Source organism: Sebastes umbrosus, chromosome 3 (genome assembly GCF_015220745.1).
Source record: "Sebastes umbrosus isolate fSebUmb1 chromosome 3, fSebUmb1.pri, whole genome shotgun sequence".
Taxonomy (NCBI): domain Eukaryota; kingdom Metazoa; phylum Chordata; class Actinopteri; order Perciformes; family Sebastidae; genus Sebastes; species Sebastes umbrosus.
In genome coordinates, this window is record NC_051271.1 from 27736895 (window position 1) to 27762599 (window position 25705).

Here is a 25705-nt window from a genome sequence, read left to right on the forward strand (position 1 = left end):
ATAAGTAGATTAGGGATATTGACAGGTTGTTTAAAGGTAAGAAGGGCTTGTATATTGCAGCTGTGTTGTTATTGTTGTTATTATATAGTTATGGTATTTAAATAAAGTTTGGTTTTGAGTTAAAAAGGGGGCCAGGTGAATCCCTAGAGTATTGATTTTTGATTAAAAGGGATGGTTTTGATCCCTAAAGTTTGGTTTTGAGTTAAAACGGGGGCCAGGTGTATCCCTAGAGTATTGATTTTTGATTATAAGGGACGGTTTTGATCCCTAAAGTTTGGTTTAAAGGGCAAAAGGGCCCAGAGGGCGTAGGAAGAGTTTGTTTTAAAGTGTCACAGACACACGCTCCTGTAATAAACTTTCAGACGCTCTCTTTTGAGTGGTGGTGAGTGATAGCCTGTTTGAGCTAAGAGTTGATAAAAAGTAAGTGAATAAGCTGGCATAGTTTCTGCGGATACTGCGTCTTTTGTTCTGCATGAGTTCCGGCCGTTGCTAGGATTTTTTCAGATAAGGGACGGACTGAACAGGTAGATAACTAACAGAGGAAAGAAAACAACAACAAAAAAAAAAGTGATCACTGTAAATAACCTGTACAAATATACTTTAAACCACTTTCTTTGCTATCAACTTTCCTTTGTTCATAACCCCCCTTTCTTTTCCTCACTCCATACTCCCTTATCTCCTTTTGGGCAACCCCCCGCCTCCCTCGCAGCCCCCACTTCTTGGTCTTCAAAATCCGCCTGCTAGGTCCTGCATAGCTCAGTCTCCCTTTGGGCCTTCCTCACAGCCCCCACCTTTTTTCACTCTCCTCCTATTTGAGGGTCCTGAAAAGAATTCTCTCCCTTTGCTGTCCGAGGCAGACACCTGTCGCGTAGTAGAATAAACACTGAGAAAATAGCATAAAAGTAGGAAAAAGAGAGTAATAAAGTGAAAGAAAATAAAGTAATATAAGATAACATTATAAAATAAAAGTACTATTCATAGAGCTGATTAGAACAATACATAAAATAAGTATTTAAAGAAATAAAATAAGAAGTACATTGTATAAAACCTGACTAGAATAATAAATTGAACAAATAATTAAAGAGATAAAATTGAGCAGACTGATCCACCCGTGACTGCAGAAATAGAAAACTAATTACACGGCGGGCGTAGTATATTCTGTGGGGAAAACGATAAGCTGTTTGTTTCAGAGATTTCTCTGGATCAGAGATATAAACGTGCCTTCCCTGGATCTCCTTGTGACTCTACGCCTTTGGGGTAGAGAGCAAGACCGGTAGGAACGGACGCTTGTTTTCTCTGCTAAAGAGGGATTTCCGGGAGATACAGTAAAAAGATTAAAGTGATGAGCCACTGAAATGAGCCTGGTTACGATAAACGCATACGCATAAGATAAATAACTATAAACCAGGACAAATAAAGTGGAGTTGTGTAACTGCAGTACCGACCTGTGTGATCCTTGCAAACAAAAACAAAAAAAAGTATAGATACTAAGATAAATACATATAATAGTAAGATTGGTTACCGTGGTGACCTTTCTCAGAGAAATTTGAAGTAAAATCTAACTAAACTCTGCTAATAAACGCCCTCATTCCCAAAAAGAGTAACAGATACTAATAAACTATAGATTAAGGGAAGTGCAAAAATTTATTTTGGGCATTTCTCCCTTTGAATAAAACCTTTTAAATACTTTCATAAGCCCTGGCAACACAGGATACACCCGGCTTCATGGGGACCGAGCAGGGAAAACCATATAGCTCAGGAAAAAAATCCGGTAGAACTGATTATATCACGTCATCCGAGTCACAAACGGTGTATTCACCAGTGCATGACCAAGTGGTATAGGAGGACAGCGGGTAACTCCCGCTGGCCTAAGGAGGGAAGTTTCGAAATGGCACGTTGTGAAGAGGTGGAAACACAAATTAGAAACAAAGAGACCCAAGATAATAAGAAAAAAGAAGAGCAAAGGAAAAAAACGAATTCTTGAGCGACAGGTGTTGAGTTTTTTCAAAAAGGAAATCTACAATACACAAATGGCACTAAAAGAAAAAGAAAAAGACAAAGAGGAAGAACAAAAAGTGACCCCCACAGCACCGCCCTTGCCCGAGCATCCTCCTCCTTACAATAAACAAAATCGTCAAGCAAAAGGACTGTACCCCGTGAGGACACCGAACCCAGATTGCGAAGACAGTGACACAGTAGGGGAGATGGATATGGCAGGAAACATGTCAGGAAAATTCACCATGGAACTCAAACTACGAAAGAATGATGACAACAATGGAAGCGATGGCAGACCATCCCCTAGGACCAGCAGAAGCAGAGAAAGAAAGGCGACTGGAGAAGATACCACTGAGTCAGAATCAGAACCCACTACTGATGAAGATACATCAGGCTTGGACCAGTTCCAAAGAAGTGACAGACAGCACTATAAATCACTTAAGCAGCAGAAAACCAGATCCCGCAGATCATCAAGTGACAGTAAAAGTGCAGAGCGCCGCCATCTCCTTGAACAGTCACGACGAGAAGCAGAGCACTTGGAAACTTCCCGCCAACGTGTGATGGGAAAAAGCTACGAAGATGATGAAGATGAGTCCCTCTACGAAAAGACTAAAAAACAGGAGCGACGATCACACAGCACCCCCAATGTGCCCAGGGCACTACGTGAACACGACGCAGGCTCCCTCCGTGACGAAGAAGCTGCCACACGACCCAAAGAATCTTCATGTCCCGCCCCCAGGTCCCCAGACGGGTGGACTGAGCCCTTCCCCAGGGCTATTACAGGCCATGTCTACCTGGAGGAGGCAGAGGCCGCCCGCCTACGATATCAGAGATTGGGAAGAGACAGAAGCAACAGAATAGAGGACATCAATAATCAGATGGACCGCACAACAGCAGAGATCAGTGACATGATGAAAGCATACGAGGACGGGAAGCGTGTGGCTCGTGAGAGAGAATACCAAGAACAACACACCTTACGAACCCGAAGCCAATCATATCCTCGCGACCCACCACCACAGTCGCAAGATCGATTCCAGTGGAGCTGGCTTCAAGAAGGACAAGAGGAACAGGCACAGGTGAGAATATGCCCAATACTGGACAAAACAGGTGGCGAAGTGTACGTGCCCTGGTCTTTTATGGACATGATTGGCTTGGCCAATAGACTGCCAGATCTCACTGGAGGAGCTAACAAGTGGATAACAGCTGTGGAAGAAAGTACGGCTGGAATATGACTAGCCCTAGGAGACCTCAAGGCTCTGCTGATGCACGTGTCTGGAAGAACCATCACAGATGAAGTATTCAACTAAGAAGTCAATACGCCGAGAAAATGGACATGTCCAAACTGGAAGGAGAAACACTGGGAGATGAACAATGTCCAACCAAATTTCTACACGCTTTCCAGTGCAGATGGAGAGAAGAAACAGGAAAGTCCTGTTGGAAAACAGACCTAAAACACAGATGTCAGTAACAACAGAACAAGAACATTTGTTGGATCAAGTTCCAGCGCACCTATGGTCACACCACAAAATTGACGTGGGTTTTGTAAAATCAGCAGCACCAGCTAAATTTAAGATAAAAACAGGGACCAAGTTGCCCTGCCAAAAGCAGTATCCACTTTTACCACATGCCATTGCAGGGATACGACCTACCATTGAGGGGTTGGTAAAAGCAAGAGTATTGGTTAGAACCAATAGTCCGTGCAATACCCCAATCTTTCCTATAAAGAAACCACATTCCAAAGATTACCGATTGGTACATGATCTAAGAGCAATTAATGCTATTATAAATCCTCTGCTCTGCTTTTTTCAGCGTACCAGTACACCCAGACTCAAGGCACCTGTTTGTCTTCACGTACGAAGGACAACAATACACATACACAAGACTACCACAAGGCTTCTGTAAAAGCCCCACATTGTTCAACCGCGTGTTGATGCAGGACCTTCAAAATCTAGATGTCCCAAGTACCATCTTACAATACGCTGATGATTTGTTAATATGCAGCCACTCAAAAGCTCAATGTGAGACTGACTCCATCGCAGTGCTAACTACACTGGCAGAAGGAGGACATAAAGTAAGTAGGGATAAACTTCAATTCTGCCAGCAGACGGTAGAATATCTTGGCAGACAACTAAGTGGGGAAAAAAGGCACATTTCGATATCACAAGTGGAAACTATAACAAAGGCTCCACAACCAAACATTGTAGGACAAATGTTGTCCTTTTTGGGAATGACTGGGTTTAGCAGGCCCTGGATATGCGATAAAAACTACACCTTTAAGAGCTTTAATAAAAGCAGCTGGCCAAATAAATAACTCTGCCCATCTCACATGGACGGAAGAGGCTCTGGGAGCCTTTCAAGCGTTGGAAAATGACATGCAAACTGCACCGGCACTGGGAAACCCAGATTACACAAAGCCTTTCCGCCTCTACGTAACAGAGAGAGCTGGATACGCATGTGCTGTACTAATGCAAAATACACCAACAGGCAAACAGCCATTAGCGTACTACAGCACTAAACTTGATAACATTGAAACTGGTTTGCCACCCTGCTACCAGGGACTGGCAGCAGCTGCATTTGCGTACCAAAAAGCCTCGTCACTCACTATGGGACACGCAGTGGTTCTGTATACGTCACATCAATTACATGCACTATTCACAAGTATTCGATTTGTTTTGACGCAAGCTAGACGCACCGGATATGAGATAATGCTCTCTGTCCCAGAGCTCGCCACCACCGATGTAACAGTAAACCCCGCAACAAAGATGGTTTTGCCAGTAGATGGTACACCACACGATTGTGTACAAACAACAGAGAAATTTATGCGAGCACAAAAAGACCTTCATAATCAGCCGATCCCAGCCAATCTCACATTGTTTGTAGATGGCTCATGTTTTCGTGACGCGACCAGAACCCACACAGGGTACGGCGTAGTGTAATTGAATGACCAAGATGGTACCTTTACCACATTGCAGTCCCGCCAGGTTGATCAGCCCTGCTCTGCTCAATTAGAAATCAAAGCTCTTGCAGCCGCCTGTACCTTGACCGCTGGTTAACGTCTTAAAGTTTATACAGACTCTGCCTACGCTTACGGAGTTTGTCATGTTCATGCTAACATTTGGAAACAGTGATGATTCCTCAGAGCAGACGGCACTCCGGTAACGCATGGAGAAGCCATTTCTCATCTTTTGGAAGCTCTGCATCTCCCAACTGCTCCAGCAATAATCAAATGTCACGCACATCAAAAGACCAACTCTTTGCTAGCTAAAGGAAATAATTTGGCAGATGAAGCTGCTAAACAGGCAGCACTGGACTGCATAATAGCCCCGATACTCATAGCAGATGACTGTGCACCCCTAACCACTCTTAATTCCCTAATATTAGCTCAAGATAGGGTAACAGATGCTGAAAAAACGTTTGTGGATACACAGAGGTGACACAAACTAAGACAGGACCAACAGTCTACCCCATTACAATCACCTGATATGGTTCTGTTTGTAGATGGATCCTGTTACAGAGATGGACAGGACACTACTCTATAGTTCAAATGACATCCGACAATTGCCATATGCTAGAAAGCACCCCATGTGATCGACCATGCTTAGCTCAGTTAGCAGAACTAAAAGCTCTAACTCAAGCCTACACCCTTGAGGCAGGTAAAAAAGTTGATATATACACTGACTCGGCATACGCCCATGGAGTATGCTATTTGTTTAGAGCAGTGTGGAAAAGTTGTGAGTTCATTAAAACAGATGGCTCGCCTATTCAACACCATACACAAATCCAGTTCCTTTTACTGGCCATGATGAAATCGTTACAAATTGTAATCGTAAAATGTGCGGCACACAGAAAAGACTCATGAAGAGAATAAGTTATTACCAAATGTATTAACAAAACCGATGTAACTGCCCAAGCAGTGGCTTTGGCCTTCCCCACATCTATTCTAATCCTACATAACATCGGCACCAGGAAAAAGAATCCCGTGTTTGAATGCTGCCTTGAAGACAAGGTCACGGAAACTGATCTACGCGACCTACAAAACACTGTCTCGCCGACCGAAAGGGATCTTTGGGTGTCAAGGGGGGCGTCGACTGATGTGAAAGACCTGTGTAGAAATCATGAAGGCCTCTTATTAGAGCCCTTTATTCTCTTGCACCTTATGATTCAGGATGCACATGGGTTTGCCCATTTGACAAGGGGGGAAGTAATGAGTAATGAGGAAAATCAAAGTAATGAGTAATGAGGAAAATCAAAATAGAATTAAATAAAATGTCTGGGCTCTAAATTGCTGGGCTCTAAATTTCTACAAATTGTCGATGCAGTCATCAGCAGATGCAAAATATGCTTAAAAAGTAACATGAGACGAGGTATTACCACTCCAGCAGGACACATACCCACTCCTAAAGGATCATTCCAACACCTGACAAAGTATTTTTGTAGATATAATCAAACCTGTAGGAGGCAATAGATACATGTCAGTAGTGAAAGACAGGTTCAGTAGATAGGTAGAAGAAATACCAGCCAGATATAAAGATGCCGACACTGTAACAAAGTTCTTGTGCAGAGATAATTCCTAGATTTGGTATAAATCTGTCGTATGGTGAGTTTACCAAGTTGACCCAATCGCAGAGTAACAGGCAGGACAGGTAGTTTTCAAATAAAAGCGAGCTTTAATAAAGCTGAACAGATCCAAAACCACAAAACAGGGAGGGGAACAAAGTACAAAGAAACCACAAAGTACAAATGAAAACACACCAAAAAACCAAACTGAGAACAAAACGAAGCTACAAACCAGAAGATACGAGAAACACGGGCAGGAGGAACACTAGGACCAGAGCAGGAGGAAACAAGGAACACGGAGGACAAGGTAGACGGGGCTGGGGAGACAAATGAACCGACAAGGGCAGAGGGGAACACACAGGCTTAAATACAAGACATGATTACACACAGGTGAAACAAATCAGGGCGGGGCAGACAATCAACAAAAGGCGGGAAAACAAACAAAGGAGGGAAGTAAAACCAGACAAGACACAGGGGGAGTGAATTACCAAAATAAAACAGGAAACACCGGAATAATATAGAAGACACCAAATCCAAAATCACAAAAGTAAATAACCAGAGGCTGGCACAGCCAGAACATGACAAAATCAGCTCAGACAACGGGAACAGTAAAAAACAATGTTACAAAAACTTGGAGTAAAACAAAGATTAAGTTACCTCCAAAGTCAAGGAATGGTTGATGGAATGGTTGAAGAGAGCGAATGATGTGCTGAAAAGCAAGCTACTAACAATATGCATGTGCACGGAGTTAAATTGGGTAGATACACTAACGCTTGCACTAATGGCAAACAGAGGGTCTGCGCATAAGACCTCAAGCTTACGCTGCATAAACTGCTTACGGGTCGACCCATGCTTACGCCTGTATAACATACATGCCAAAGGCCCCTCATTGGATGTTTTTATGATAAATATGAAACTCTACATGAAACAAATGACTAATGTGCAAAGGAGTATCTATGCTCAGGTGGTATCATTACAGGAGGAGGAGAAGGAGAAGAAAAAGGAAAGAGAGACCCTGATGATACCAGGTGATCCGGTATACTTTAAAGTGGTCCTCCTGACGTCACCTACAGCAGTCAAAGTTGACGGAGAACCATCCTGGCAGTACCTAGAGGCCCAGGAATGCTCAACTCCTCCCAACAGACCGCCTGGTCAGAATCCCACATATTCTGTCCAGTCGGGGAGCTCGGACAACTCAGGCTATGAGTGCTGGCCGCTGGACATGGTGTCAGTGCACGGCTTCTCATCTGAAGGCGACGAGGACGAGGACCACAGCCCAGCTGAACCGCAGCCGTCAACTTCTCAGCCGGTGTCATCATCTCGTCCAACCGACAACCGAGAGAGGGACGTGACGACCCCGCCTCCAGAGGAATCACCCTTTGCATCTGAGGACATCATCAAGCTTCTTGAGGCTCTTGACGTTGATGAAGCCTGGCCCCAAACTATTACCCGCAAAACGCTCCAAATTGCCCTATGCAACCTGCCCGCCAACAAATACAGAAGGCTGAAATACCAGCTGAAATACCCATTACGAGGTATAGTGCATACCCTACGCGCTAGACAGATGAAGTACGACAAGAGTAGATACACTAGAAAAAGAAATTACCAACGAATGACTAACTTGACCTTTGAGGTTATGAAACTGACGACTGACAACAGAGTCCTCACAGACACCGTTAAGTTTCAGGAAACTGCCAACAGCGTACTCCGCAGGCAGATTCAGACCCAGGAGACCACCATAGCTGAGTCGACAGTAGAGATAGCTCAGTTAACAGCAGAAGTATTCAGAACAGAGACAGTGTTGGCACATTACCGACGCCTGAGATACACCATGTCAGGAGCTAATGCTCGTAGGTTATAGGAAATGAGTGGGAGTTGCTGTAAGTAGTCGACAGTTCAGACTGAACTCTTAGACTTCCCGCCACTGATTTGGAGCCCCCATTTATGTGATAATAGAAGTAATGTACCCGCACCAGGTCAAGTACTAAGCCAAAGAAAATTGTTCCATTTGATCCCTGGACTCCTTATGATAGAAATGAGTTACTGTAAACACTGTACATGGCGTTATGACGTGGGAAGTAGCTTACCTCGACACAATTCCCATACGTCAGTCATATTCCTGTCCCAACGCATGTCCTACACATGTGCCAGTTACCCGCACTGCATCTGTTGACAGCCCCGCCCCCTGGAAAATACTGCCCCAGACCCAAATGACTCGAACCCTTTATCTCCATACATGGTTGCTATAGTATTGGATGGAAATGGTATTGCGGAGGCCCCCCGCCCTCAGACACTATCTGCCGGGATCAGCCGTGGCACGAGAACTCATTCGGCCCATCATGGACTCTAGATCACTGGATGATCCCCAAATTCCACAGCTTGTCATTGACACAAGCTGCACAGGACACTAAAGTAACCCCCGCCAAAAAGAAGAGGAGGCGATGGAGACATAAACGTAAATGTCCCCCTCACTGACCAAGAGACTTTATACCATTTACACTGTAATCATGTGTGTATCACTGTTTGCTTTTCACGCGCAACATCCCTTTCACAATGCACTGTTTGAGTAACTTAGATAATTATTCACATTTTATTCTTATACGATATATTCATATATTCAATGTGTGATTTATATATTTTTCTTAAAGTAACTACATAAACCTTGGCAAGGTGCTAAGTACCCTCAGTTGTGTTTTTAACCCAATTGACGTATGATGTTGCATGCTTACACTTACACATAGTGTTTTATTATGTGGGACTTTACAGTCCCAAAGGGAGGAAATGTAGAAGTAATCCCTTTTTAGCTATATAAAAATGTGATAAACAATGATAAAAGTATTAATCCTATAACCCTGTGTTTACTACTGAAACAGCATACAATCATAGTGCTACTGTATTGACCCCAGTGCTGTAATACTCACACTGGCCACTGTAACTCACAGCTCTAGTGATGTCATGTAAATTCCAAGCAACCTCGCAGCTGCAGGGGGCCCAAAACAGGGAATCTGGCAGAGGAGGTACCAAGGTCATATGTATGGCAGAGGGTATATGCTGATTAGTAAGACAGAGACCAGTAGAATTGAGGAATACTACAATTTACGATGACAGGAAAAGAGGGGTGAGTTCTTTGTTCCAAGTATATAAGGTTATGATGTAGAGACCGCGAGCAGTTGCGTCCGGACAGACGTGTCCGGACCTGCTCGGGTTTTGGTTGTGTTTGTGTCTGTTGATATTAAACACGATGAAAACTCTGCTTCTTGCAAAATACTTGTACAGCATCATGTGATTCATTTGAGTAACCTGTGTTGACTTTCTGACACCATTAAAATTGAACATTGAAGAATATTGAGCTGGGATCTCTGCCGTTCTTGGCCCAAGGCTTGAGATTTCCAGACTCAACACATCGCCTTCACTGAACCATCTCAGGGAACAATGGGGTAAAGACTTTGGAGCTGATATTTCAGATAAAGTTTGGCGGTTTGCAATTGAACGGATCAATACAGCCAGACCCAACAATTGCGATATTTGGGGTAGCTCCTCCAGAAGTCTCACTGTCATTGGTTCAAGCTGATGCATTGGCTTTTTCCTCACTGCTAGCGCGAAGGCTAATACTATTACAGTGGAAATCCAACAATCCACCGACGCATTCTCAATGGATAGAAAGTGTTATGTGTTTACTTTGAACATTAATATGTATCTAAACAGCAGATGTAGGTTCCCCTGATTCCCCCCTCCCTCCCCCCCACACGTACACACACACACACACACACACACACACACACACACACACTCCACATTCACACAAGTATGGATGTATAAATGTATGTTATTTTAGTAGTGTATCTTAGTTGTATTTACAATCTTTTTTTTTTTTTTTATGTTTGTTTTTTTAGTATTTTAGTTACTTATGTACTTGTTTGATATGCTGTGCACCTTATGTTGTTTGGTATGTTGTTTTGACTCTATGTACTTTGAAAAATTTAATAAAAAGATTTACACTAAAGAGAGGCATGTTCAGAGAAGGGGAGGGTAAAGTAGCGTCACCTAGTCTGTAGGGAGTACCAGAAGCCGTGTTGGACTCAAACAACAGCCCGGCATCGTAGAACACACCCATACCGTCCTTCCCTCCACCTGGTGTGCAGCCTGTGTCGTGCTTCTCGACAATGTCCCACACCTGAGCAGGTAGGAATGAGACACATTTACTCATGCAATGTATTTGCTGCAGGACAAACTTACACCGGATATTATTTGAATCCAAAAGCTAACAAAATTGACAATTAACGTGTGAATTCTTTTTATACATAGCTTTTTGAATTTAAGCCATTTCAAATATTCTCAAAGATAATTATGAAATAAAGAAATTACCTTTTTCTGGGTGAGGCGGTGCTTGTTGTTTAGGACGTAGACGCCTTTGTCAACTGCCACCAATCCCACTGTGGCCTCTGGATCTCCTGTGACCTTCAGACCAAATATCCTGCGAGGCTCATAGGATGGAGCGGGTCTCGATGATTCCAGCCTCAGCTAAATGTGAATCAGTGAATGAGACGTGCAGTTTTGAATTTGTTTCATACATAAAAACATATCAGAGAAGTATACAAATAACTTTATCAGGTTGTGCATGGGTGTCTTGTTTGCCTTTTCGTTACATCTGTGCTTTATGACTCACCGAGCCCATGCAGGAGTCCTTGACATCCACCCAAACAGAGTCTGATACCAATTCATTGCCATTTGTATGGTAGTAGGCTACGATGCGGAATGATGGCAGCATTTCTTTGGTAATGAGAAGTCTCGGTACTAGACCTCTTGTCCTGAAACGTCCACTTTTCACCAGCTGACCTCTGCTCAGGATCTAGGGACACAGATTTATACATCAGCACGTATCACACATGAGTCGTGGGACGCAACAAAAAGAGTTACATATGTGCACACAAGCACAGGTGTAAAACACCTCTCACCAGGTATGTGATGTCAGTGTCATGTGTTTCCTGCCTGTTGAGGTTGAGGTTGATTTTCAGGTTGTGTCCTAGGTCCAGCTCAGCTGCATCCAAATCTGCAAATGTGACATGTTGTGATGAGTGCTGATCACAGAAAAGATTTAGCGCATGGTGCATACTTTGCCACTGCCACCACCTTTGTTTTTAATCATCTGATGTCATTTCAAGATGTAACTTACCTATGTGGATGTAGTTGTTGCTTGTAGTGGTATATGGGAGAGCAGACATGCTGGCTGATGCTTGCCTGTCAGGTGATAAACGAGGATCATTGGTCTTTGCCTGCAATTAAAGACACACACAGGTAAGCATACACACACAGTTTAATAAATAATACTTGAAAAGTCCTATGTCTATCCTATCTTAACTTATTGAGGCTTTGCCTGCCATAGTTTTGCCTAGCAATATAAAATTGCTAAATAGAATGACCAAAAGACATAACACTGACAGGATGAAGTTCACCATTCACATACTGTACAGTAAATGTGTGAGCAGCAGAACCAAAACAAGGAGCTGGGTGATAGCTCTGCTTGATTTCACCTCTTCAAGTGAATATCAAAAATGTTGATTAATGTAGGGGCTGAACGGTGGTGCAGTGGTTAGCACTGTCGCCTCACAGCAAGCGGGTTTGAATCCGGCTTCTGTGTGGAGTTAAGCGTGGGTTTTCTCCGGGTTCACCGGTTTCCTCCCACAGTCCAAAGACAAGCAGGTTAGTTTAATTGTTGACTCTAAATTGGCCGTAGGTGTGAATGTGAGCGTGAATGGTTGTCTGTCTCTATGTGTCAGCCCTGTGATAGTCTGGCGACCTGTCCAGGGTGTACCCCGCCTTCGCCCAATGTCAGCTGGGATCGGCTCAAGCCCCCCCCCACTGGACCCCGAATAGGATAATCGGTTACAGATAATGGATAGATGATTAATGGAGGTTTAAGTGGCCATTTGGGCTATAATGCAAAAAGGGTAAAAGATTTCAGAGACTTACGGTGATTGTCAGTGTTGGTTCCCCTGCCACTGCAGAGAAGGTAAGCCTCGCCATGCCATTGGCTGCAGTCTTGTCCTGCACCTGTCCTGGATCGACCACCACTGTAACACCTTGTGCCGGAGTGCCGTCAGGATTCACAACTTCAATCTGCCATCAGAGACACAAACAGCTGAACAATCAGAAAACGTCCAACTGCCTTATTAAAATACACCTTATTAAGGTCAAACTCATGTTATTAGATTAGTTTTTAGTGCTGTGCACAAAGTTTAAGACTCAGGTAGTTTATGGCGACCCAAACTGTTGATGGATGAATTTCTCTTTTTCTCTGGAATCTCACATATCTGCCTTTATATCGTAATAAACATTATGTGACTTTTATATTTAGGACATACTGCCATTTGTGTTTTCAAAGAGTAACTATATTTCAGTTATGAAATGTTTTCAGTGAAGGATTTAGAAATATAGCCATTTTATTAGATTGATTTATTTCGAACATGTAACAAATAATAAGAATAACCAATAAAATAACAGTAAACATATACAGTAAATTCTAAATAAATTAAATAAATCAATATAGGTTAAAAATAAGTAAACACTTATATATGGTCCTACTCCTTTCTATAACTTTACCAATGAACTTAATGTTTATCACATATACACATAAATAATCATCTTAATATAAAAAAACAATAACAACAACATCAACAATGAGCTTCACAGTCCTGAGAGAGACAAGGCCCCTTCCTCATCCCTGTACCTCTCAAAAACATTTTATACATCTTCTTGAATGGATTTATAATTTTACTTTGCTAAATTTCTTCATCTATAACATTTCATATATTCACCCCACAAATTGTAGTACGAACATAATGTTTGTTTTTAAATAAATTTCCTCTTATAATCCCCCTCTACGTCTGAGAACATGTTTTGTTTGTTGCCAGGAAGTACCAAGCCATAAGCCATACATATGCTGTCAGTTTATGTAAATGTAAACAAGTGTACTGACCGCAACATCGAAGGACATTCCTGGTTTGAAATATTTGGGCGTTTTCTTGAAGTTGATGGTGTAAGGTGATGTGACAATCTGGATATTTCTCAACTCTGCCTCCACCATTTCACTACCTGTGAGTTGATGCAGAAACACAAACACATTCACACACAAACTTAAAAGAGTTTGTTTTTTAATCTGTTCACAATCCAGAAAAACTTTCTTTATTTTCTTTTTTCAAATATACTGAGCAGGCCCAAACACACAGTCTTCCTTTCTTACCGCTCTCCGTCAGCACACTGACAGCTACAAATATGGAATTCCCCACCAGGTCGTCAATGTTTGGGAAGGTCTGTGTGATGTGCTCTCTCTTCAGTGTGACCTCTCCACTACCTCTCTGGACCTAATGAGACATAATATAATAATGCATCTTGAAATACAGTATAGTGGTACAGTGACACAGTTAGTGATTCAGGTACTTTACTACTGTCCTCTGAGAACCACAGTAGACCTGTTTTTGTCTGTTTTAGTGGGCTACAGGGGGTTTTTAGGGGGAGATAGCAGGTCAACAGTAGATGTCACATAGAAGTGGTGTACATCATCTGAAAGCTGGGAACCTGAAGATAAATCTGAGATGCAGTTCAGCACTGTGTGTCAAGTTGTTCTAGTCATAAACCAGATATCAACATGAATTAATTAATTAAAATAAAATTGTGAAAGTCTACAAGGGCTTAGAACATTATGATGGCCATTCCCATGAAGTTTGTCCATACCATTTGTTACACAGATTTAGTGCTAAATTTAAAAAAATGTTACCACTTGAGAATTGATGAAAATGATAAATAATCCCTCCAAAATACCACATTAAGACACCAAGACCTTGAGGAACACCATAGAAAAAGCCATGCTGTAATTTGGTATCAAAAACGTTTGACATTTTGAGATTTCTTCAAGAATTGCACTTTTGTGGCTGTAAAGTTTCATGAGACTGTGATTATCCTAGAGGTCACCACAGGTCATTTTATACAGTGAGGTCAAGTTTTAAAAAATGGTCTCACTACAATGAGATGGCTACTATGGGGACTAACATCATCACACATGAATACAGTTGGGCTCGTTGGATCCACAAGAGTCTCAGCTTTACAGTGATACCCAATTTATGTAATTCCAGGACTGTTTAGGGACCCCAGTAGGCAGAAATAGTGAAGCACATCATTTTAGAATAGGCAAAAATAAATGTTTGGTTCTTGCCCCAAACTGCATGTGATTATCATAAAGTGGGCATGTCTGTAAAGGGGAGAGTCGTGGGTACCCAGAGAACCCATTTACATTCACATATCTTGAGGTCAGAGGTCAAGGGACCCCTTTGAAAAACGCTATGCCAAAATTTAGCCTAACTTTGGAGCATTACTGAGCCTCCTACCCCAACATGCTACCATGACATGGTTGGTACCAATGGATTCCTTAGGTTTTCTAGTTTTATATATCTGTACCTTCTAGCTCTAAAACTGAACCTGCCACAGCCTCTGAAAGATAAGTTTTACAAAACATATAAAACTGTAAGAATGTGTTCACCTGTACTCTCTGAAGAGAACCTGGAAAGCTCCTCTTTTGACCGTCTTGCATAACCCCAAACACCACGTAGGCCGTCCCATCCACCTCTTCACCAAACAGATACCTAAATCCACAAGAGGGAGACATGTTTAAGCCACAATGAAGCAAAACAGGACAATTAAAAACAAACAAACAACAAATGGCTAACAAACTAAAATAGCAAGAGCCCCAACACAACTTCTGAACAACTCTCTTTATTTTCTCCTCCAATCAATCTACCTATAAAACCTGGTCTTTAAAGACACAGAACCTTCACTTACGTAGCTTTGATGTTGACGGTGAGGGCGTCACTGTCCATGTAGAAGAAGGGGCTCACAGGCGTTAGTTTAACCTCAAAACTGGGCAGCACTGGAAAATTGAAAACATTTTATTCTGTGTCCAAGCCAGTAAAGAATAAGTGAATGTTGTAGGTTTATATAACATTTAAATAAAAGTAAAGATAATGAAGGACTCACCATATTCTTTGACCTCGAACTCTGCAGAAAAGCTCTGCTGTGGGTTGCTGTGGAACTTCGTCACCACCTTCCACAGTCCGGGACTAAACACACACAAACACATATTTCAATAATCAAACAAAAAAATATATACTGTATATATTAATTTAGAAACTGAAGGTAACAGGAATTAGACTTTGGACTGCGTGAAGTTATTATGTCACACAAATTGAGATATAGGCCTACACAAATGATCTGCTGCAAAGAACTTAACATTTATAGAGAACTACAGAAACTCTGAAGTTTAGAAGAAAAGGTTTAAAGGTTTCAGGTTGGCTTTGCATTAGATAGAACGGATGCAGTACCTTTGTTTTATGTCTTTTAGGCTGATTGGTTTTAGTTCATAGTTCATAGGGATTAAATGCATTTATGTTTTGTCTGTCCATTTATAATTCATATTTAAATCTTAATAGATAAATTGCCCTACAACTTTAAGGAATAGTTTAACATTTAGTTTAGATGAGAAGATTATTGCCACTCTCATGTCTGCATGCTAAATATGAAGGTAGAGCCAGCAGCCAGTTAGCTTAGCTTAGCATAATGTGTATATATATATATATATATATATATATATATATACACTTTTCTGTATACTTTTCAGTATTTCCAAGTATACTTGGACTTTTCTGTATACTTGCCAAGTATATTTCTATACTACTGTCTGTATAAGCTAAGGATTCTTAAGTATAATTTTGTGAAGTATATCTCTGATAAGTACATAAACTGAAAGCATACTATCTTTTTTAAGTTTAAAATAAGCATAGTAATAGCACACTTGAACAAACTTCTTTTTTGTAAGGGTTTCCACACTTCATACACTGTAGGCTATTATTTTTTTTAAGTTGTTGTCCAAACACTAAATTACAAACATGGAAATTAATTGTAGAAAACACAACATAAACATGGTAAAATAGCCTATGCATAATCTTAAAAGATTCAAGATATTCATATTTTGAATTGAATTCACGTTACTCATGTTGAAATGCAATTTCACTAAACAACAAAATGTATAGAGATACAATGTGGATAATTTTATTTAGATAAGATAAAATACTAACCTGACAATTTCAGCGAGTTGAAAATATCCAGTGTGCATCCCTGATTTAAAAGAGACTGCATCAATTGGTAAAATGATGCCTTCAGGGGTCTAAAAATAAACAATATTGAACAATCATTAACAGAGAGCAGTGCCAGTTTACAGATTAATTTATTAAATCCATGCTACATTTTATGTATGTCCTTTATCTACAATCCAAGAAAGAAGAGACTGTCTTCAATGTGCAACTCAACCACTAGAGGGAGGCATGCATTTGTTTTAACAGTAAGTGGTAGGACAGGTGTTACTAGACACAAAACAGACACAAGGTTCAGTGGATGTGTTTTGGTTATTTTGGTCTTTTGCAGCAAACTTATCTACTGTTAAGCATTTGTGATATCACCTCATCAAGAGGCTTCCTGCTCCCAGTCACAGCTGATTGTATAATATTACATTAAATTCTGTACTTATCAAAAGTAAAATACAATACCACAATCTCGATGGCAATAGAAGCTTCAGGTTGGGTTTCGTCATCTCTCTCTACTGGCTCCATACGGGGCGTCAGTGCAAACATCCTGTAATGAACTGACACAGAGAAGGGAAGAGGTTAATTTTGCTGCTGAAGGTTGAAGGAAGGTGTATCTATTTTGAGTCATGTGACTGTTAAACAACTTTTTTGACTTTAGGCCATTTCCACTTGTGTGTAGGGAAGGGTTCATTTACTGTAATTTACAGTACAATCATTCAATTTGGAAAAAAAGCCATGTAAAGACATTAGGCGTGTTTTTCAGCACTGATGTAAAAAAAACAACTCACCTTTGCTGTTGGGGGTGTAGAGAGTCTTGTCAGTCTGGATGAAGATGTACCCGGACTGGAAGGACACTAAGACCACTTTCTCCAGCAGTCGGTCAGGGAACTGAGCTTGCAGGTACACATACTGCTTCATGTTGGGATCCTTGCTGAAGTCTCCAGCAGAGATCTGAAACCAGTATGAAGAGACACGAGCAGCGCATGAGGAGCAGGGAGGGGTAACCTACATCTGGATTAATTTCTAGATTCTTTGTGGCCGTGTTAGAAAATGAAGCCAAGTAACAGTAACATATACAGCGACAGTATTTCATTTACCGTTATTTGTCCGAGCGCCTGGAAGTTGTTTTCACTGGTAAGTGTCACAGATGTGAATGCCAGCCTTTTGTTTTTGGTTGGATGGTTCCTCACGCTGATTTTGACAGGGATGTTTGCACCGGAGCAGTCTTGACACTCCACAAAGATGTTTTCTGCTGTTCCTACCCTCAACAAGTTGGGGGCAGACATCACCTGCCTGCAGAGCAGCGATGAGAGAGGAAGATTAATGTGTAGTCACTGTGCAGAAAGAACCACATGCTGTTTAGGTACTGACAAACATGTTTTTTTATGCATTTAAGGCACTATAAGACACACATGTCGTAAAAAGTACACTCAGTAGAGTGCAGATCTCCGCCAGGTGTGTCTCCCTCTCCCCTCCTAAACAAAGAAGTTGGATCTCACTATTGTCCCTCCCGGTTCCCTTACGGTCAAGATGGCGGCGAACATAACCAAAACAGGGATTTATTCATTGTGTATCGTGCCTAACTTTAGTGGATCATAACATATCGGGTATGGAATTAATCTGCAGATACTCCGGTTCAAAATGAGACCAAACATTTCTGTGGATGTCAGTTTTTCAGCTACGACAAAGGTCAAAATGTGGCCGGCAACAAACTAAGATAAGGTTTGTTTTTAGCCTAGCCGTTTGCCGGAAATGCCTTCAATCATGGTATAAAATAGTCAATGAAATAGCTTTTTCAAATTGTGAATCACCGCAACTACAAGAGGTCCTTGAGCACAAAGCCATAAATGAGCACAAAAAAATAATAGGCTGATGGGTCCAGTAGTATACAAGATTAGCCGTGGACAGACAGACAGGTCCACTCATACACACGATCAAACGCATGATCTCCCCACAGGCTTACGTCTGGTGAAAATGGAGGGTTATCACTGTTTAAACACGTGATTTACAGGTTTATGTGTTTATTTGTCCAAGGGTTTTAAGAGTGGATCTCTTAGAGAAGTGATTCCCAAACTTTTTTTTGTGTATGACTCTTTAAAATGAATGTGCTTGTTACCTCTCGTCAGGTATCGGCCTTACCGACGGCATGAATGTGACTTATTTTTGGTGAGATTTTTGTGTGCTCGAAGAGGGGGACCTTCTCAGTATTTCAAAAGCAGAAGTCTGAAAAATAAACCTAATTTTGTGCATCAGAAATGTTATTTTTGTCTTCTGACCCCTCAGGTTTATCTTGCCCCGCCCTATGTGCTCTCAGGATCATGAGCTCCATCATGGACACACAATGAGTAATCTATTGATTACCTTGATGAAGATCCAGCACTGGATCAACAAAACACTTCATCATGGCTCTAGACTCTTGCTCTGTCTGGCGTAATGCATCGTTGTGCAAACTCTGAACAAAATATAGGCCAATTTACTGGCATCATTTGAAACACCACATTACCTTGTGACACAAAGTGCAAACTGGACTACAGCCCCTCATTATGTAAGACAAACAATATTTGTATCCATACACTTTTTAAATGTAATATAAATGCAGAGGACCTCAAGTATTGTTGTTGCTCCCATTACAGTTTAACCAATAACAATGTGAATATTATGAAGATGAACAAACAAACTGTATATTTTAGCTCTGTTTTCTTTTGTCAATTAATTCAAGCACAGGGGGTAAAGGTATAGGCTGGTCTACTTACAATGCAGCTCCATCAGCTAGAGAAGTCAGGGAGACAAAGGCCACAGAGGCCAGCAGCCACAGCAGAGTCATCCTCGACTGATCCTGATCCGCTGTCAATGTAGTCTGTCGCTGTGCAGCACCCTCTTTTTATCCACTCTCACCCCTCCTCTTGCACCCCACAAACAAACACATGATTTCCCAGCAACAGTTGAGAAACCGTTGAATTCCGATAAGCTCTGATTTGAGGAAAAAGATAAACAACAGAAAATCAATGAGGGGTTTACATGACAGGGTCAAAAATGCCTTGTTCATGCTGCATGTTTTTTCTGGTTGTTTTTATTCTATTTTGCATGTTTTATAGTTGTTTTTATTCTAAATTATTTTGCATGTTTTATCCCTGCATGTTGTGTTGTAGGTGCACCGACCTTTTAAAAGGGACTATTTGTAACATTCAGAATTGCTTGTTAACAGCGACACCTGTTGTCGTTAAGTCAACGAAAGTCAGCGTCGGGCTCACGCTTGCTCAGGATGAGCCCATGATAAGGTAGGTTTTGCCTGTCCCCAGATCTAAAGATTCCCTGCAGTGCGGATAACTGAGGAATGTGCGCAGTTTATTCGGAGGACCCACATCAAAATTTCCTGTAATTAAAATATAAAACAGAGAAAAAGTAAGGATTAAATGCATAGCTAAAGGTGCAGTACAAAATATTTGTGCTGTATTCTCACATACTCTCAGTGCCACAGTGGAATCATGCCAATAGTTGGACATTTTGGGAAATACGCTTGTTCACTTTCTTGCCGAGGGTTAGATTGACGCCCGTTATTGATACCACTCTCATGAATGTATAGTAAATATGCAGCCAACAACCAGCTAACTTAGCTTAGCATGAAGACTGGAAACAGTTAGCCTGGCTTTTTCCAAAGGTAACAAAATACACCTACCAGCACCTCCAATTTTGTTTGTATAATCTGTACAAAAAAAATAAGCTTAAAAATGACAATTCACCTTTTAAAAGGACTGTTTGTAAGAATCAGAAATGCTTGTTAACAGCAACACCTGTGACTGTTAAGTCAACGAAAGTCAGCGTCGGGTTCGCGCTTGTGCTCGCTCTAAATAGACATGAACGAGCATCACTCAAAACAGTGAGATGACACACGTCAGCTAAAACCACAATATCACTCTATATTACCCCTGCTTGGCAGTAATGTTAGCTGACCAGACGAAGGTCTCTCCATGAATCACTGCTAATCCTAGTGTTGGCTTTTCCTGCTTCAGCCTCCCAACTGCACCTGCATGGAGACACCTGCACCCAGTCAGAGACGATAACGTTTCTCGTTGTGGAGCCCCGTCACTTCACAAGACACGGGCACCTCTGTTGGTCTGGAGGAGCTGCAGCAGTTATTTCTGCAAAAACGTCAACTGTACATTCACTAGATATTATCAGAGCTACTAACTCTTCTGCAGTGTGCAGTGAGCGCGCATGAACGTGTGGAGGTGGAGCGATACAGCGAGAATGCTGTGTGAGTGAAGGCAAGCAGGCAGAGGAGGAGAGACTCTGGCCATACGCGAGCGCGCATATGCCAGGGCGTATGGGATACCGGCCCGGTAGATTTATACCTGTAAAAAGTTACAAACGTATAAGTATACTGACTACTACCTACCAACGGCTCTCCTGAAGGCTACTACCTACCAACGGCTCTCCTGACAACTACTACCTACCAACGGCTCTCCTGAAGACTACTACCTACCAACGGCTCTCCTGAAGGCTACTACCTACCAACGGCTCTCCTGACAACTACTACCTACCAACGGCTCTCCTGACAACTACTACCTACCAACGGCTCTCCTGAAGACTACTACCTACCAACGGCTCTCCTGAAGGCTACTACCTACCAACGGCTCTCCTGACGGCTACAACCTACCAACGGCTCTCCTGAAGTCTACTACCTACCAACGGCTCTCCTGACGACAACTACCTACCAACTGCTCTCCTGAAGGCTACTACCTACCAACTGCTCTCCTGAAGACTACTACCTACCAACGGCTCTCCTGACAACTACTACCTACCAACGGCTCTCCTGAAGGCTACTCCCTACCAACGGCTCTCCTGAAGACTACTACCTACCAACGGCTCTCCTGAAGGCTACTACCTACCAACGGCTCTCCTGAAGACTACTACCTACCAACGGCTCTCCTGAAGACTACTACCTACCAACGGCTCTCCTGAAGACAACTATCTTCCAACGGCTCTCCTGACGACTACTACCTACCAACTGCTCTCCTGAAGACTACTACCTACCAACGGCTCTCCTGACGATTACTACCTACCAACGGCTCTCCTGAAGACTACTACCTACCAACGGCTCTCCTGACGACTACTATCTACCAACGGCTCTCCTGAAGACTACTACCTACCAACGGCTCTCCTGAAGACTACTACCTACCAACGGCTCTCCTGACGACTACTACCTATCAACGGCTCTCCTGAAGACTACTACCTACCAACGGCTCTCCTGACGACTAATCAAGTGTAGCATTAGTTCAGGCAGGCCATGATGTCAAGCTCTGCTCATACAACTGCTATCGGCTGATACAGCTGATCTTAAGCCAGCCCAATCAGCTGATGCATCAGCTGACGGATCAGCTGATTCCTCTCTATGCATTCATTGGTAAATTTCATACAGGGCGCCTTATTTAAGCTGCTTCAGCCGGCCTACCGTTGCTGCTTCCTCTACAAGCCGCTCGCAACCCACCTCCACCCCACCACCTCCTTTTAATACTGTTTCTAGGGCTGGGCGGTATGGCCAAGGAATAATATCGCGATATTTTAGGCTATATCGCATACACGATATATATCGCAATATTTTCAAATATCTTCTAAGCACTGCATAAATGCTCAATTTAACCTTTGATGCATACAATCACACCAATATTATGATTCTTGTAGTCCCTGCAGCATATGTCTGCATTAAAACCTTCTGTTGATATTCATTAGTGGTTCTTTGGAACAATTTTAATCTTTCATACAAAAGGGATGGCTTGGAAACATTACATGACATTTGTGTTCGATGTTCGCGTTGTAGTCATTTTCTGTACCGCGCGGGGGATAAGCCGCGATACATCGACTATATTCGATGTGTCGCCCACCCCTAACTGTTTATGACTTAATCAATGTCAATTCTGTTGTCATTGATGCCGGCTCTGTTCTGCACCCAGGGGGGTCTTTGCTGCTGCTCTCCCTGCCTTTGGCTTTCCATGTGTGCACATGGAAGGGCAAGGAGGAGTGCTCTCCTTGCCTCATGCTACCACGTAGGCTCGTGGATCCACACATGCGCGTGGATGGGCAGGGAGGTCCCAGAGCAGAGCCATACCGCCAAATATAATGTATATATTACTGCAAATGTAATAAGTGTCTTTGACTAAAGTGGTCCTGACTGAACTACCTACCAACGGCTCTCCTGAAGACTACTACCTACCAACGGCTCTCCTGAAGACTACTACCTACCAACGGCTCTCCTGACGACTACTACCTACCAACGGCTCTCCTGAAGACTACTACCTACCAACGGCTCTCCTGAAGACTACTACCTACCAACGGCTCTTCTGAAGACTACTACCTACCAACGGCTCTCCTGAAGACTACTACCTACCAGCCCAGTGACCAGCGAGTTCCTGTGTGACGTCATGCAGCAGACCGTGTCCGTCAACGCAGCTCCACTTGGACAGTTGGTCGGCAGTTGGTCTCCTGCCGCCCAGAGAAATAGTAAGTACTCTTTGGTACATTTGAGTGGCGGACACACTGAGACAGGCCAGGAAAGCTCGTAGCTGGAGTTGGTGATAGCCAAGCAGTGAGGAACACACTACTGGTCCTGGTGTCTCTGTTATTTCACAGCTTCGGACGAAGACGGTGTGGTAGGAGTACGGGAGGAGCCAAAACACGGACACGGTGAGCCACTGAACTGGACCGCTAGAATGGACTGGATTAAAGAGCCGGACTGGAATACACTGGATCGCTGGATTGGACTGGACTTTTTATAGGGTTTTAACCTTGCTGCTAGTAGCATTTTATTCATTTTAGCCTTTAAATTGATCATTCATTTAGACCCATGTTATTTTAATTATAATGAATCTGGTTTTAATTTGACTATAGACTTCTGTCTGGTTTTTAACTCCGCTCACCTGATTTTAAAAGAACCTGAATCTATCATAGTCCTAGGCTCTAAGTATTTCCTAGGACTGTTGTCGGCTCCAAGTAAAATCATTCATAGTTAAATGTAACTAGTATCTTAAGTTGCGGCCTTGCTGTTGGGCCCGGACCACATTTACATGGTTGACTAACTTCTCAGCATACAGTCGAATGAACAGGTCACTGAAAAATTATAGATAAACAGCTTTTAATGTTTTCTAATGTAACGCCTTTGTTTTCTTCTTGTTTGAGTCACTTATACTTCTTATTCTGAGACTGCTGAATCAGTGTAAACATAAACAAACATATTGAACATGCACACAGACAACTAGTCGGGTGAAAGTCGGGTTGAGTAATTTCTGCATGGGCAAAGTATCTAGCAGGGTTTTTTTGGGAGTTTCAACAGCAGATTTGATTAAAATGACCAAAAATCCCTCCAAAATACAACATTAAGACACCAAGACCTTGAGGAACACCATACCACATTTGGTATGAAAAACTCTTGACATTTTGAGATTTCTGCATGAATTGGATTTTTCTACGATCGGATGGCGAGCACTTCTGTTCTGGAAACGGCTCAGAAACTTCCTTATTGTCAATAAAGCTAGGAAAGACATCCATCCTCTGAATTCTCTAGGTCTCTAGTTTGTGGCTGTAAAGTTTCATGAGACTGTGATTACCCTAGAGGTCACCACAGGACATTTTATACGGTGAGGTCAAGTTTTAAAAAAATGGTTTCACTATATGAAATGGCTACTATGAGGACTAACATCATCAAACATTAATACAGTTGGGCTCATTTGATCCACAAGAGTCTCAGCCTTACAGACATATCCAATTTATGTAATTCCAAGACTGTTTAGGGACCCCAGTATGCAGAAATATTCAAATACCATTTTGGAATAGGCAAAAATAACACATTTATACTGCATGCAAAAAACTGCATGTTTTTGTCCCAAACTGCATGTGATTATCATAAAGTGGGCATGTCTGTAAAGGGGAGACTCGTGGGTACCCATAGAACCCATTTACATTCACATATCTTGAGGTCAGAGGTCAAAGAACTCCTTTGAAAATGGCCATGCCAATTTTGGAGAGTTACTGAGCCTCCTCCCCCAACATGCTAGCATCACATGGTTGGTACCAATGGATTCCTTAGGTTTTTTAGTTTCATATGATATCTGTACCTTCTAGCTCTAAAACTGAACCTGCTACAGCCTCTGAAAGACTGTAAAGTCGGTCAGGATTGCCCACGATCCCACGGGTCTCAGGGGGTTAAACTTCTACCTCTAGTTGAACTTCTCAAAGTTTACTCTACAGCAACCAACATAATAGTAATCAAACATTCACCAAATGTTAATGAATAAAACACAGAGAATGAGATTGAGACAATTACATTTTAATCAATATAGTGCAACATTGTAAGCCCTCATATCCCAAAGCAGTGAACGTTTTACATAATAAGAACAATGCAAAATAAAAACAATTTGACACTTTATTTCTTTTTCCTTCGTTTCACTACTGCTGACATCCAAAGAGTTGGTACCGCTGGACCATCTCCTCAATGCCCAAACAGGTAGGTTGGTGTTCCTCAGTTTGACACTCTGCCTCTATGGGCCAGTACTCGATCCAGGTTCTCTCACCGAGTACATACTGGTATCTGAGGAGAGCAAAGTGAAACACACATTGGTTCTTCATTTGACCAGCCATCTGTAACCCGCTGGAACATAACAAAACACAAGCCTCCTCCCTCCTTCTGTACATTTAATGACTCTATCAACAGTAACGTAAAACTAGAGTACAAGAAAGAGTAACTTGATTTAGTAACAGAAAGCAGTGAAACAGTAAAAATCCTTTAAAGGCACCCACCACACACATTGACTTTCACACAAAGAACAAACTTACGATTGATGTTCGTCATCTCTCTGAATATCTTTGGATGAGCCCATGATAAGGTAGGTTTTGCCTGTCCCCAGATCTAAAGATTCCCTGCAGTGCGGATGACTGAGGAATGTGCGCGATTTATTCAGAGGACTCACATCAAAGATTCCTGTAATTAAAATATAGAACAGAGAAAAGGTAAGGATTAAATGCATAGCTAA

General features: G+C 42.1%; 2 protein-coding genes across 9 annotated transcripts in view; both read right to left on the minus strand.

Moving 5' to 3' along the window:
- LOC119484804 (complement C3-like) overlaps positions 1-25705 on the minus strand; it is an 85814-nt gene that overhangs the window by 22340 nt on the left and 37769 nt on the right. For 3 of the 4 annotated variants that reach the window (XM_037763899.1, XM_037763903.1, XM_037763901.1), the window contains exons 1-16: positions 19436-19521; positions 17780-17975; positions 17471-17633; positions 17145-17239; positions 16677-16765; positions 15580-15662; positions 15385-15472; positions 15086-15188; positions 13793-13913; positions 13529-13644; positions 12523-12669; positions 11726-11825; positions 11508-11602; positions 11219-11401; positions 10918-11073; positions 10597-10726 (exon numbers count right to left, since the gene is read on the minus strand). In XM_037763899.1, the coding sequence (XP_037619827.1) occupies positions 10597-10726; positions 10918-11073; positions 11219-11401; positions 11508-11602; positions 11726-11825; positions 12523-12669; positions 13529-13644; positions 13793-13913; positions 15086-15188; positions 15385-15472; positions 15580-15662; positions 16677-16765; positions 17145-17239; positions 17471-17633; positions 17780-17975; positions 19436-19506 (1936 nt within the window). In that variant the 5' untranslated portion in view covers positions 19507-19521. Of the gene's footprint in view, positions 1-10596; positions 10727-10917; positions 11074-11218; positions 11402-11507; positions 11603-11725; positions 11826-12522; positions 12670-13528; positions 13645-13792; positions 13914-15085; positions 15189-15384; positions 15473-15579; positions 15663-16676; positions 16766-17144; positions 17240-17470; positions 17634-17779; positions 17976-19435; positions 19522-25705 lie in introns of those variants that run through there. The other variant, XM_037763900.1, reaches the window with a different exon arrangement.
- Positions 19925-25705, minus strand: part of LOC119484800 (complement C3-like) — a 74154-nt gene continuing 68373 nt past the window's right edge. For 2 of the 5 annotated variants that reach the window (XM_037763888.1, XM_037763887.1), the window contains exons 42-43: positions 25509-25653; positions 25122-25263 (exon numbers count right to left, since the gene is read on the minus strand). In XM_037763888.1, coding sequence (XP_037619816.1) covers positions 25122-25263; positions 25509-25653 — 287 coding nt within the window. Of the gene's footprint in view, positions 20056-24981; positions 25264-25508; positions 25654-25705 lie in introns of those variants that run through there. The other 3 variants (XM_037763893.1, XM_037763891.1, XM_037763886.1) reach the window with 2 other exon arrangements.